At 45.1% G+C, this 13,600-nt stretch overlaps 1 protein-coding gene across 6 annotated transcripts in view; it reads right to left on the bottom strand.

Annotated features, from left to right (window-relative positions):
- Positions 1 to 456: 456 nt before the first annotated feature.
- Positions 457 to 13,600, bottom strand: part of LOC103973221 (putative serine/threonine-protein kinase) — a 36,453-nt gene continuing 23,309 nt past the window's right edge. For all 6 annotated transcript variants that reach the window (XM_065158630.1, XM_065158628.1, XM_065158634.1 and 3 more), the window contains 4 exons: positions 2,772 to 2,982; positions 2,430 to 2,670; positions 1,416 to 1,566; positions 457 to 961 (listed from right to left, as the gene is read on the bottom strand). In XM_065158630.1, coding sequence (XP_065014702.1) covers positions 587 to 961; positions 1,416 to 1,566; positions 2,430 to 2,670; positions 2,772 to 2,982 — 978 coding nt within the window. In that variant the 3' untranslated portion in view covers positions 457 to 586. The remainder of the gene's footprint in view (positions 962 to 1,415; positions 1,567 to 2,429; positions 2,671 to 2,771; positions 2,983 to 13,600) is intronic.

Raw genomic sequence — 13,600 nt, 5'->3', positions numbered from 1 at the left:
GGGTCTTCGTCAAGGCGAGAGAGCTCGACCTTAGCATCGTCAGTGTTAATTCTCTAAATTATTCTTTTGATAATCATTCTTTTGGACAACAAAATACTAGATAGGAAAATCTTTAGTAATTCCTTGCCGATTATGAAACCGATGTTTTAACCATTTTAACTAGGGATGATCGTGAATAATAAAAATTCCAATAATAACTAGAACTTTTTGAAAGAACCAACTGAAACAACATCCCAATTGAGAGACATAACAAGTCAATTTATTAGGAGATTTTTCATGAATCAAATTCAATTTAGAGGATTTACACTCACTTTTTATTTCTAAATGAAGAATGAATGCATTGTGAAACTCTTTTGGGAAATTACAAAGCCAGTTTATTACCCGTTTGTTGGTGATAAGCATCAATTGTTGGATAAACACAACCAACACACTGGTTTTGTTGATATATCCACGCACTGTAATAACAACAACCATAAAAGAAGAAATGGATGCTAATGTAAGTAAACTCATGAAAACAGTTTATTACATAACGACTGCATTAACGACCGATGCTACGTTGTTAATTAATATATGTGCAAGCAAAGTTTCACCTTGGAATCATTTGGGTTAAGAAAGAAGGATTTGATGGGGATGCAACGGCAGTGGCAGTGGCAGTGGCAGTGGCACTGCTAGTTGATTCATTAAATTGTGTATTGCTGGAATTTGTTGCTTTCGGAACTCTGTTGTTCTTGAATAAGAAGGAGCCTCCAACAACACCTGGAGGGGTCAATTCCTTCTCATTTAGTTTCATGGGCTTCGACAGCATCTCAACAACCTGTGGCATGGAGGGTCTCCGTCCGGCAGACGCTTGCGTGCAGAAGAGTCCTACTTTGAGAAACCTCAAGACTTGTTCTTCTGGATATTCTTGCAGCGCTGGATCTATCACTTCTTTAATCCTCCCCTCCACAAAAAGCTGCCAGGTCTGTGCATGCACGGTACACAAATTATATGATATGCAAAGACTAAAGAGAATCCAGGGCACTAGCAAATTGCTTTATCAGGGGAAGAAACAACGACTAAAGTCGGGGGAAAGAAAAAAAACATATTACAAATAATCTACCTTAATAATAATCTCATGAAGCAGGTATTATACGATTATACAGACACCCACCATCCACATGCATTTGGATACATATGCCACATGTGCATATGAATGGGTTGAAAATTCCATGAACTATATATGTATGTTGTAATGCTCCACTTACACCAACCAATAAAATTGAACACGAACAGAACGTAAGAAACAACAACAGCGCTATAGGTAAAACAGAATTTTAGGAAGACAATTAGTCTAAGCTATAAAAGCAAGAAATCACATATAAATTAACAAATAAATAAAGAGTACTTAGGACTTGGAATATGATTGACTGACTCACCCATTCCAAGAGAGATTGGCCTAATCCTGACCAGTATGTCTTCGAACTACTTCTGCTACTAATTATTTCGATTACAAGAACCCCAAAACTATATACATCAGCCTTCTTAGTTAACTGGCCCTGCATGGCGTACTCAGGTGCCAAATAACCACTGCATCAAACATTACGTCCATAAGTAATAAGGAGAAAACAAATATATATTGTTCAAGGCATGATTTCAGTGTTTTGTGAGTCGTAACATTCATTTTTTATTTGATGTTACTTTTTCTCTAATCTCAAGGTAATGGAAGCAGGAACATATATTGCCCAAATGTACCAACCACATTAGTTACCAACACCAGTAAAAGAATGATCCATTAGTCATCCTCATCAAGATGATAACCTACAGCTCTAAATCCTCTCCAGAAGGTAGACTAAGCATGATAAAAACACGTAATAGTCCAAGTTTGCCAAATTCAATTTTTAAAAGAACAATTTGTTAGAAAACATGTTTCTGAAAATACTCCATTAGGATGATAATACTTGATTCAGACTTACCTACCAATGACTTTCACCGATATGGAAACTGTTTAAGGGGATCAAATAAATGTATTTCTTCCCTTGAATAATTGGGACATATGGGATTCTTCTTATTGCTGTTCTGAAGGACATAAGACCTCACTGCAAAAACCAAATGGTCTGACAAAATATGATAAGCTAAATTTTTATGGTCACTGCTCCAAAACTTTCATGATCTTATAATTTGATCAACTGGTACAATTTAATTATGGGGCAATATATGTCCATAGAGTATCTACTTGTCAAACTAAACAAATTTCCATGCCGATTCTACAGGTGAGTTTCATTGTGAAAGCATTAACACGGGAACTAAGCTCTCCTTGTTAAGTTTTTAATTTATCACATCCTCCAAATTTTTATATTCCAGTTATCAACCACCTCATCTTTTATACTTAAACATCATCTTATTTTAACAAAAAGAAGAAGAAAAAAAAATCCAGATTAGATATGACTTACGTTGTTCCAGCTACACGTGTGCTGATGTGAGTAACATTATCAGGAAAAAGCTTTGCCAAACCAAAATCTCCAATTTTTGGTGCAAAATCACTGTCAAGGAGAATATTGCTAGCTTTGATGTCTCTGTGTACGATCGGAGGTTCGAGCTCTTCGTGAAGATAAGCAAGACCTTTGGCAGTGCCTATACAAACAGCAGATCTAATCTTCCAATTCAGCTTGCTAGTATCATCAATATTCAAACCTACAAGGTAAAGAAATCATAAAATGATGAAAAAAAAAAAAAGATTAAGCGAGGTGCTTTTGTTGATACATCATTTTTTAAACTTTATGAAGGTTACCTACCTAGCAAAGCACGATCAAGACTACTGTTTTCCATATACTCGTACACTAAAATGCGACTGCTACCTTGGGCACAGCAACCTATCAGCTCAACAAGGTTTGGATGCCTAACATTTGCTATGGCATCAATCTCAGTCAAGAATTCGTTAACTCCTTGCTTGGATTCTGCAGATAGTACCTTCACTGCAATTGCTACTCTATTTCTAAGAGTCCCCTGTCACAGAATAATGACATCAAAAGAAAAGCAAACAAATGAGCCTGGTGCTCTACGTAAATTGCTGTCATACAAAATGATAAATGCTTTAGTTTTGAAGCACAAATAATATGAATTGAACAATCAAAATGGACCTCAGAGAAAACAAATATAATTCATATAGGGAAATGTTGCAAAATTCTCATTATGCTTGGGATCTTGCGCATCCAATTGGGAGTCGGGAAAAGTTCAGCTAATGTATATGCTACCTAATATAGAATCATAGATAGCCACCTTCGATTGCTAAATCAGCCAGATCATTTCTAATCGGAACTTGAGTAATCTTCTTGAAGTAAAAAAACCCAAATCTAATGACTGAGGCTCTAGGTTTAGTGTTTTATTTTTTCTCAGTGTGGCAGCAGAATAACCACTTCAAATTAACCAGCAAGTTTACTAAGAGCATTCATTTTGTTTCTTTATAAGAGCATAATCAGGTCAGTATAGAATTTACTTTTAACGTAAATCCAAATTCAGAGTTCTCATACAACTCACTTTTTCACACAATGCTTCTTTAGTTTAGCTAATTAGCTGATAACTCAAAAGTGATAAATTAATCTAAGAACCTTTTTTGTTTTGTTAACCACCGAATTAAATAACTCATGCAGAAACTTGGTCATCACGAAGCTCTATTTATAATCAAGTATTAAAGATATAGTATAGTACTCATGGCTGAAGGATCATCTAGATTAGTTAGGCTTCTATCGGGTTGGCTGAGTTTATTTCAATAATTCTTGATAACAGACAGATTTCTTCAACTGCAGAAGATTTTCCCAATTATAAATAGACACCATATGACACTAATTGAAGTGTGCTTTTCTTTGTCTTTACTATTTCATTCTTCATTCTATCATGATATTAGAGCCGTGTGAAGAGCGAGGCTTTGCCCCTGCTTCCGACCAGCGACCACCACAACTGCATCCCGTCCCACCGCAGAAAACCTAAGTTCATTAACGTCATAGCTATCTCCGGAACCATCAGCATCCTCTGCTCCAGTCAGTCCTACACCAGCAACTCTGCCAATCAGATCACCTCCAAGAACACCACCACCTGATACATCGCCGGCAACTCTGCCATCTGCTCCAATCGCTCGCCGCTCACCCGCAGGATCCTGTTCTCCTCCACCTCTATCTTCAACTCCTCCTTCAACCCTACAGAACACAACACAACGGTCCTTCAGAGATCCACCTTCTTAGCCTCTCCTTGCTGCTCCCTTGAAGCTTCTCCTTGTTGCCGCCGACGATACTCACCACCCGAGGGCCCCTGATCTTTTCCGGTGCCAGCTTCGGAAGCGCCACCGTTAGCACACCGTCCTCCAGCTTGACGCTCACGGAGTCAAGATCGGCGTTGTCCGGCAACCGAAACTGGCGCTAGAACTTGCCGTAGGAGTACTCCACTAGTGATTCGCTGCTGGCCGCCCCTTTTCGATACATTGCAACTCCATTCAACTAGAGAACCATTCAAACAGTGCCCACACTCTGGTGGTGAACAGAACCTCTTCCCCACGCTCTTTTCTTCCCTCTACACCGCAACAGCATCACTGCCACGCTGCCAAGGGCAGCCTCTGCACCGCAACAGCACCAAGGTGAGTGCAGCTCCACTGCGTCCTGCTCGACCATCTTCGCCTCGACGAGCAGCATCCGGAACCATTTCCATGCCACTTGCTGCCCATCACTGCATCGCTGCTACACAAAGTGCTGCCCATCACTGCATCGCTGCTATGCAAAGTACAACAGTGATCTTCGGCGACGAAGCACGCACTTCACCGCCCAGATTTCCAACTGCAGAACTGATGCACAGAGATCTGCAGCTTTACGTAATATTGCACAGAGCTAAACTCCTCCTTTAACGAAGACCTCATTTGTCAACAACCCACCTCAGGCGATCATTGTCGTCGCTGATCATTGTCATCGCTGCAAACTTCCACTTTGCTCCCACATATTGGTACATATCTTTCATATGTCCTCTTCATCTACCTCTAATACTCTAGTTACTGTTCCTACAGGAACCATAGTACTTTTCCACATACATGCCTTATCTCCATCAATGCAACAACTCTCATCCCCTTCAAATTATCCAAAGGTGGCAACTATGCATCCTGACGTGCTCAATTCTCTAATCTCCAATTTGTCTATGATCTTCTAGGCTATGTCAATGGCTCTCTTCGTTATCCACCAGCGATGCTCAACATCCCAGGAGCACACAGTCCAGTACCAAATCCGGACCACAAACTATGGTTACGCCAAGATCATCTCATCCTCCAAGTAATTCAAGCCTCGATCGTTGGATCCTTCGCCCCACTCATATCTTCGTGTGACACTACTGTCGAAGCCTGGTGCAAGTTGCAAACCACCTTGGCAAATCGTTCACGCACTCGCATGCTTCGTCTCCTATCTAGTCTTATGAAAACAAAACAAGAGGGAAGTACTATTATCGATTATCTACACAACATAAAGATTATCATTGATAACTTGGCCTTGATAGGTCATTCCCTCAGTGATGAAGAAGTCATTGTCCATATCCTCAACGGCCTAGGAGACGAGTACAAGGAATTGGCAGCAACAATACGAGCATGTGACTCACTAGTGTCATTCAAAGAACTCTACGACAAGCTGACTAACTTTGAGATATATCTAAAGCGCGAGGACAAATTACCAGGACCATCCATCATAGCTCAAGTCAGTAAAAAATCTACGAGGAGGGGCAATCAATATAACAAGACTATCAATAAAGGTTTGACCAATATGCCTCCTGAACCTATGAGCTCCAAACAAACCATCCCTCATCCACATCACCAACATTCCAATCACAACAACCAAGGTGGCTACTTCAATCATCAATAGTCCTAGCGCCCTCACCACACAAACCAACAAAGAGTTGTTTGTCAACTATGTGATAAAGTCGGTCACTCTGCAAAGGTCTATCGATCTTGACCCAAACTTCCTACTCAATCATATTGGCCTCAAGCAAATCTCACAACTACTTCAAACACTAGTGATCATAATTGGATTGTGGACTCTGGCACATCCCATCACATCACCTCTGATCTACAGAACTTGTACATCCACAACAACTATAGTGGAAATAATGACATCATCATCGATGACGGTAAAGGAATTCCTATTACTCATACTGGTTCCACAATGCTTACTTCACCTACCACAAATTTTACACTCGATGATGTTTTGTGTGCACCTCACTTTAAATGAAATCTCATTTCTGTTTCTCAATTTTGCAAACAAAATAATACCTCAATTGAATTTTTCCTAACTCTTTTCTTATCAAGGATTTGAGCACGGGGGCATCCTTGATCCGAGGCCAGAGTAAGGACAATGTTTATGAATGGCCGTCAGTTCCACAAATAAAACAACCCACTGTTTACTCTTTAATTACAGCTCCAATTGATGTGTGGCATCGTCGTCCCGGTCATCCCTCACTCTCTATCCAAAATAAATTACTTTCTCATTATTTTCTTCATACTCTTAAAAATAATAGCATTATCATTCATTGTGATACTTGTCTCTACTAGTCATAGGTGCCCAGCAAGCCAATCACGTGAGTGATGATACGTGTGACTTATACAGAATCTTTTTGCTTATTATATTTTGGCATATATCACTTTATAACTATTGCATATATGCAAATATATATTGTGATGTCCTTGGATTTGTGCAATGGAAATCGGATCGTGATGAGATCACGATAATGAGATCGATTCACCTTTAAACACATATCCTAAATAATCCCGGTCATAGGTTACTCGAGAGGGACATTGTGATAACCGGACAGACTGGTGTGCTATATACCCGTCCATATGATGGATGCAGCAGGTCTCATAGCTGCTCGTGTAGGGACACTAGGGATACAGTACAGGTGCTCATTGGAGAATGAGTTCACTAATTGATCCGCTTACGGAATGCTGGATGGTTGATGATGCCTTATTGTCAGACAGCGATTCCGTAGTCCTAGTGGTGTATCTAGTCCTTAGACTTGAGACACCAAGGATGTCCTGTATGAGTGCTCTACTATTTGATACTAGACTTATAGGTTTGGCTGTCCCAGATCTAGTATAGCTGGTCATTGGGAGTGGTAGTCGACCTTACGAGGGCTATTGAGTGTCGATAGAGGATCATCCACTCTCGACGTCATGAGAGGAATATCCCATGTGTTCTTGCTCAGACAAATCCCTGGACAGGGTCATTCGGGTTGAGAGAGAAAGGTTTCTCCGGGAGAATCCGATTAGAGCGAGACTCAAGTAGAAACCGTATGGGTCTGACAACACCATGCTCGATATACGGTCTTTGGGATATTAGATAGATGAGGGACTATAGGTACACAGTAACTGAGGACAGACAGGTCCAATGGATTGGATTCCCCTGTATTATCTGGGACTTATGGCATAGTGGCCTAGTACGTCCGTAGTCAATGAGTCGAGTGAATTATTACAGAGATAATAATTCACTAAGTTAGAAGGAGTTCTGACATGTATGACTCACGGCCAGCTCGATATTGGGCCTAGAGGGTCACACACATATGGTAGGCATTGCGATGAGTAGAGGTTCGGATATGAGATATCCGACGGAGCCCTTGTCTTATTGGATGCAGATCCAATATCCACTTGACAGGGGACCTCTATATATAGGAGAGATTCAGAGCCTCATAGGCTAGAGCCTTTGCTTGCCTCTCCTATTCTCCTCCCACTCTCCACCTCAGAGCAGGCCTGGAGTTTTGAGGAGCGTCGTCGCAGCCCTGTTGTGTGGATCATCGCTAGAGAGGAGGACGCTTGACCTCCTTCACCCTCTCCTAAAGATCTGCAAGGAAATAGGGATATACGATCTCCCTAGGTAACACAATCTACTATATACGCAATTTTTCAGTTTCGTGGATTTTGCGCACCAATATTCGCACGACGACGAACATCTCTTTAGGAATCGGGGATTTTGTTTTCTTGTTCTTCCGCTGCGCATGTGATGTCGCCCCCAAGATTTCCCAACAGTGGTATCAGAGCCAAGTTGTTCGTGCGAATGATTGGTTTTGAACTACGTGTTGTCACGACCTTAGCTGGAATTGCCTAAGGCGTGAGGCACCCATGCGGCCAAAGACGCGAACTTAGCTTGCGTTGCCTAAGTCGCGAGTTACCCTTGTGGCAAAGACGCGAACTTAGCTTGCGTTGCCTAAGTCGCGCTTCGCCCTTGCGATATTGCTCCGCAAGGATCAGCCCACTTTGTAACCTCTCGCAGGTCCCGAAGGACCTGTAAAAGAGAAAGAGAGTTAGTTCGAAAGAACGAGCAACAGACAAGTCCCGAAGTCTCGCGAAAAGGGAAGCTTTACAAGCAATTCGACGAACACCTTGTGTGCACAAGAGAAAAGAGGGAGAGGGAGAAAAACAAGGCTTCCAAGGATGAACGAACAGCTGTAAGCCCACAAACAGCCGCTCACCTGGTCCCGGGCGCGAAGACAAGTTCCCGTAAAGGTCACATGCGAATTTGCGAAAGAGATCTCAACGCCCGGTATATAACCGAAGCCCCATCCAGCCCTGTGCCACCCGGGGGGTTCCTGGGGTCTGAGATGGCTGACGTTTTGGTGAGCGGAGGCAGTTCTCCGCTACCCTCCCGCGACACGCGAAAACGGAGTTGTTTTGGGCTGTTTTGCTCGGTTCGGTGAGCGGTCGTTTTGCAACGCTGCAGCTTGTTCAAACTTACATATTTACAAGCAAAATGACCCAAAACCAAGGGAAAACGTGCTGTCAAGCAGTTGTACATGCAGGTGCGAGCGACGAACGGTTCGTTGAACGGAGTTGTTGCGGGTGCGCGACGACCGTTCGTGACATTCTCCCCCACTTAAACTGTCGACGCCCTCGTCGACGCTTGTTGGTAGTTATTGATGACTTCTTCTTCATGTCGCAGGGCGTCTTCGGGCTCCCAACTAGCTTCAGTTCGGGGAAGCTTTCGCCACTTCACCAAGTACTCTGTTTGCTCAGCTCCGTTGGGTAGCTTTATCTTGCGATCCGCCAGAATGGTTTCCACTCGCTTTTCGTAGGAGGCTGTGATGAGAGGTAACCGAGTTGGAACACTTCGGGAAGCATCTTGCGGATCCGAGTGGTAGGCTTTTAGGTTGCTGGCGTGAAGGTCGTTGTGAATTTTGAACCACGCCGGCAGCTGCAACTTGTAAGAGACGTTGCCTACCCTGCTGATAATTGGGAAGGGTCCTTTATACTTGCGCACCAATCCTTTGTGGACTCTGTTCCTAAAGAATTGGAGTGATGTTGGTTGGAGCTTTACCAACACCAAATCGCCAACTTTGAACTCTTGCGGTCGCCTTCCCAAGTTTGCCCACTTCTTCATCCTTTTTGCCGCCTTCTCCAAGTAAGCCCGCGCAATATCGGCATTTCGATGCCACTCCTTTGCGAAATGATAGGCTGATGGACTACTCCCAGTATACCCAATTGCCATGGTGTGCGGAGTCGACGGTTGTTGTCCTGTGATAATCTCGAAGGGGCTCTTGTTGGATGCAGAGCTCCACTGCAAGTTGTAGGAGAATTGGGCAATGTCCAACAGCTTCACCCAATCTCGTTGATTGGCACTCACGTAGTGCCGAAGATATTGCTCCAAGAGCGAATTTATTCTTTCAGTCTGGCCATCCGTCTGGGGATGGAGGCTTGTAGAGAAGTATAACTTTGACCCCAACAATTTGAACAACTCGGTCCAAAATCGTCCCAGGAACCGAGCGTCTCGAACGCTAATGATATTGTGTGAGACTCCCCAATACTTCACTACATTCTTCATCATCAGCTTGGTCGCCTCCTCTGCTGAACAGTGTAGGGGAGCAGCAATGAAAGTTGCATACTTTGAAAACCGATCGACCACCACGAGTATCGATCCGAGTCCCCCTACAGGTGGCAAGCTTGATATGAAGTCCAAGGAAATGCTCTCCCACGGCCTTTCTGGTACGGGCAACGACTCCAAAAGTCCCACCGGCTTCCGCTGCTCCACCTTGTCTTGTTGGCAAGTAAGGCATGTTCGAACATATTCTTCCACATCAATCCCCATTTTCGGCCAGTAGAAGGCCCTGGCCCTCTCCACGAGAGCCAATGTTCTGTGAATGCCTGGGTGTCCAGCCCAAAGGGAATCGTGACACTCTTTTAAGAGCTCACGCCTTAAATTGTCTACTTGGGGAACATAAACCCTATTCCCTTTTGTGTAAGCAAGTCCCTCCTGGACACAAAATCATCGTTCCTTGCCTTCTTTGATGAGCTACATCAGGATAACTGCCTGGGGATCACTATACAGCCCATCCCTGATTCGGGAAAGAAAGTTGGAGTGCAACTGACTTGCTTGGCCTCTGCCCTCTAGTTGTATGGCATTCACACTTTCCACCTTCCGACTTAGTGCATCGGCCACGACGTTCGCCTTCCCGGGCTTGTACTCCATTGCCATATCGAATTCAGCCAGGAAGTCCTGCCATCGCGCCTGCTTTGGGGAGAGCTTCTTCTGAGTTTGGAAATAGCTCAGGGCGATGTTGTCTGTCCTCAGCACAAATCGCGACCTGAGGAGGTAGTGTCGCCAACTCGTAGACAGTGGATCACTGCTGTCATCTCCTTCTCATGCACTTGATACCGCCGCTCTGTCTTGTTGAGTTTGTGGCTCTCGTAGGCCACCGGATGACCCTCCTGCATGAGTACTCCCCTAATAGCGAAGTTCGAAGCATCTGTATGGACTTCAAAGGACTCTCCATAATTCGGCAATTTGAGCATCGGTTCTTCCAGAACAGCAGCCTTCAGATCTTGGAATGCTATCTCACATTTGTCCGACCACTTCCAAGGCTGCTCCTTCTTCAGCAACTCCGTCAGTGGGGTTGCCCGCTTCGAATATCCCGCTATGAAGCATCGATAGTAATTGACGAAACCAAGGAAGGATCTTAACTCTGGCACCTTCTTTGGAGTTCGCCATTCCGCAACTGCTTGCACCTTCGACTTATCCATCCGAATGGAGCCATCACCGATTCGATGCCCCAAGAATAAGATCTCAGTTTGAGCAAAGTAGTATTTCTCCCTTTTCACGAACAAAGTGTTCTCCCTGAGAACCTTGAAAATCATCCGAAGGTGCTTGACGTGCTCCTCGAGCGTTTGGTTGTAGATGACGATATCATCCAGGTAGACGACCACGAACTTATCCAAATACTCCTTGAATAGCTGGTTCATGAGAGTACAGAATGTGGCCGGAGCGTTGGTTAAGCCGAAAGGCATCACCAAGAACTCAAACGCTCCATACCTGGTCACACAGGTAGTCTTCACTTCGTCGCCTTCAGCAATGCGCACCTGCCAATACCCCGACCGAAGGTCGAGTTTTGAGAAATACTTAGCTTTGCCCAATTGGTCGAACAAGTCCGCGATGAGCGGGATGGGATACTTGTTCTTCACTGTTACTTTGTTGAGGGCTCGGTAGTCGACGCATAATCGGAGGCTCCCATCTTGTTTCTTCTGGAAGAGAACTGGAGCTCCGAAAGGTGCTTTAGAGCTGCGGATGAGACCACCGCTTAGCAGTTCACCTAACTGCTTCCTGAGTTCTGCCAACTCTGGTGGAGGCATGCGGTAGGGTGGTCTCACTGGAGGTTTCTGCTAGTCATAAGTGCCCAGCAAGCCAATCACGTGAGTGATGGCACGTGTGACTTGATACATAATCTTTTTGCTTATTATATTTTGGCGTATATCACTTTATAACTATTGCATAAATGCATATATATTGTGATGTCCTTGGATTTGTGCAATGGGAATCGGATCGTGATGAGATCACGATAATGAGATCGATTCACCTTTAAACACATATCCTAAATAATCCCGGTCATAGGTTACTCGAGAGGGACATCGTGATAACCGGATAGACTGGTGTGCTGTATACCCGTCCATATGATGGATGCAGCTGGTCTCATAGCTGCTCGTGTAGGGACACTAGGGATACAGTACAGGTGCTTATTGGAGAATGAGTTCACTGATTAATCCGCTTACGGAATGCTGGATGGTTGATGATGCCTTATTGTCAGACAACGATTCCGTAGTCCTAGTGGTGTATCTGGTTCTTAGACTTGAGACACCAAGGATGTCCTGTATGAGTGCTCCACTCTTTGATACCAGACTTATAGGTTTGGCTGTTCCCAGATCTAGTACAGCTGATCATTGGGAGTGGTAGTCGACCTTACGAGGGCTATTGAGTGTCAATAGAGGATCATCCACTCTCGGCGTCATGAGAGGAATATCCTATGTGTTCTTGCTCAGACAAATCCCTGGCCAGGGTCATTCGGGTTGAGAGAGAAAGAGTTCTCCGGGAGAATCCGATTAGAGCGAGACTCGAGTAGAAACCGTATGGGTCTGACAGCACCATGCTCGATATACGGTCTCTGGGATATTAGATGGATGAGGGACTATAGGTACATGGTAACTGAGGACAGACAGGTCCAATGGATTGGATTCCCCTGTATCGTCTGGGGACTACGGCGTAGTGGCCTAGTACTTCCGTAGTCGATGAGTCGAGTGAATTATTACAGAGATAATAATTCACTGAGTTAGAAGGAGTTCTGACAGGTATGACTCACGGCCAGCTCGATATTGGGCCTAGAGGGTCACACACATATGGTAGGCATTGCGATGAGTAGAGGTTCGGATATGAGATATCCGACGGAGCCCTTGTCTTATTGGATGCAGATCCAATACCCACTAGGGAAAGGACCCATTAGGGTTTTGACACGGGATCTCTATAAATAGGAGGGATTCACAGCCTCATAGGCTAGAGTCTTTGCTTGCCCTTCCTATTCTCCTCTCCCTCTCCACCTCAGAGTAGGCCTGGAGTTTTGAGGAGCGTCGTCGCAACCCTACTGTGTGGATCACCGCTAGAGAGGAGGACGCTTGACCTCCTTCACCCTCTCCTAAGGATCTGCAAGGAAACAGGGATATACGATCTCCCTAGGTAACACAATCTCTATACGCAGTTTTGTGTTTTGCGGATTTTTTGCGCACCAATCTTCGCACGACGACGAACATCTTTTTGGGAATCGGGGATTTTTGTTTTCTTGTTCTTCCGCTGCGCATATGATGTCGCCCCCCCCCTATGATTTCCCAACAGTGGTATCAGAGCCAGGTTGTTCGTGCGAATGATTGGTTTTGAACTGCGTGTATTGTGTTTAGGAAGAATTTTGACGTCAAAATAGTTGACGCAAAAGCGAGGAAGGGCAGCAACAGTTGCTGCCCTCGATCTGCATGCCTGCAGCCACCTGCAGCGGCAGCCGCAGTCGCAGCCAGGCAGCACAGCGCCGGCGCATGCGCAAGCGCTGTGTCTGCAGCAGCCGACCGGCGGCCTGCTTGCAGCAGGCTTGCTGCCGGCGGGGCTGGCAGCCCGCGGGTAGAGGCGCCTGCGGCCGCTGAGCCCGCGGGTAGAGGCGCTGCGGGGCAGCAGCGCGGGCTGAGGCACCGCAGGGCAGCGGCATCTGTGGCCGCTGCTCCCACGGGCAAAAACCCCGCAGGGGCGGCCGCCAGCGAGGCAGCACCGCCTGCGGGCGCTGCCTCGCCGGCAGAACTGCCCGCGGAGGCGGC

Source organism: Musa acuminata, chromosome BXJ3-7, assembly GCF_036884655.1.
Source record: "Musa acuminata AAA Group cultivar baxijiao chromosome BXJ3-7, Cavendish_Baxijiao_AAA, whole genome shotgun sequence".
Lineage (NCBI taxonomy): Eukaryota > Viridiplantae > Streptophyta > Magnoliopsida > Zingiberales > Musaceae > Musa > Musa acuminata.
The sequence above is the reverse complement of the archived record's forward strand: the minus strand, read 5'-3'. Positions and strand labels throughout refer to the sequence as shown.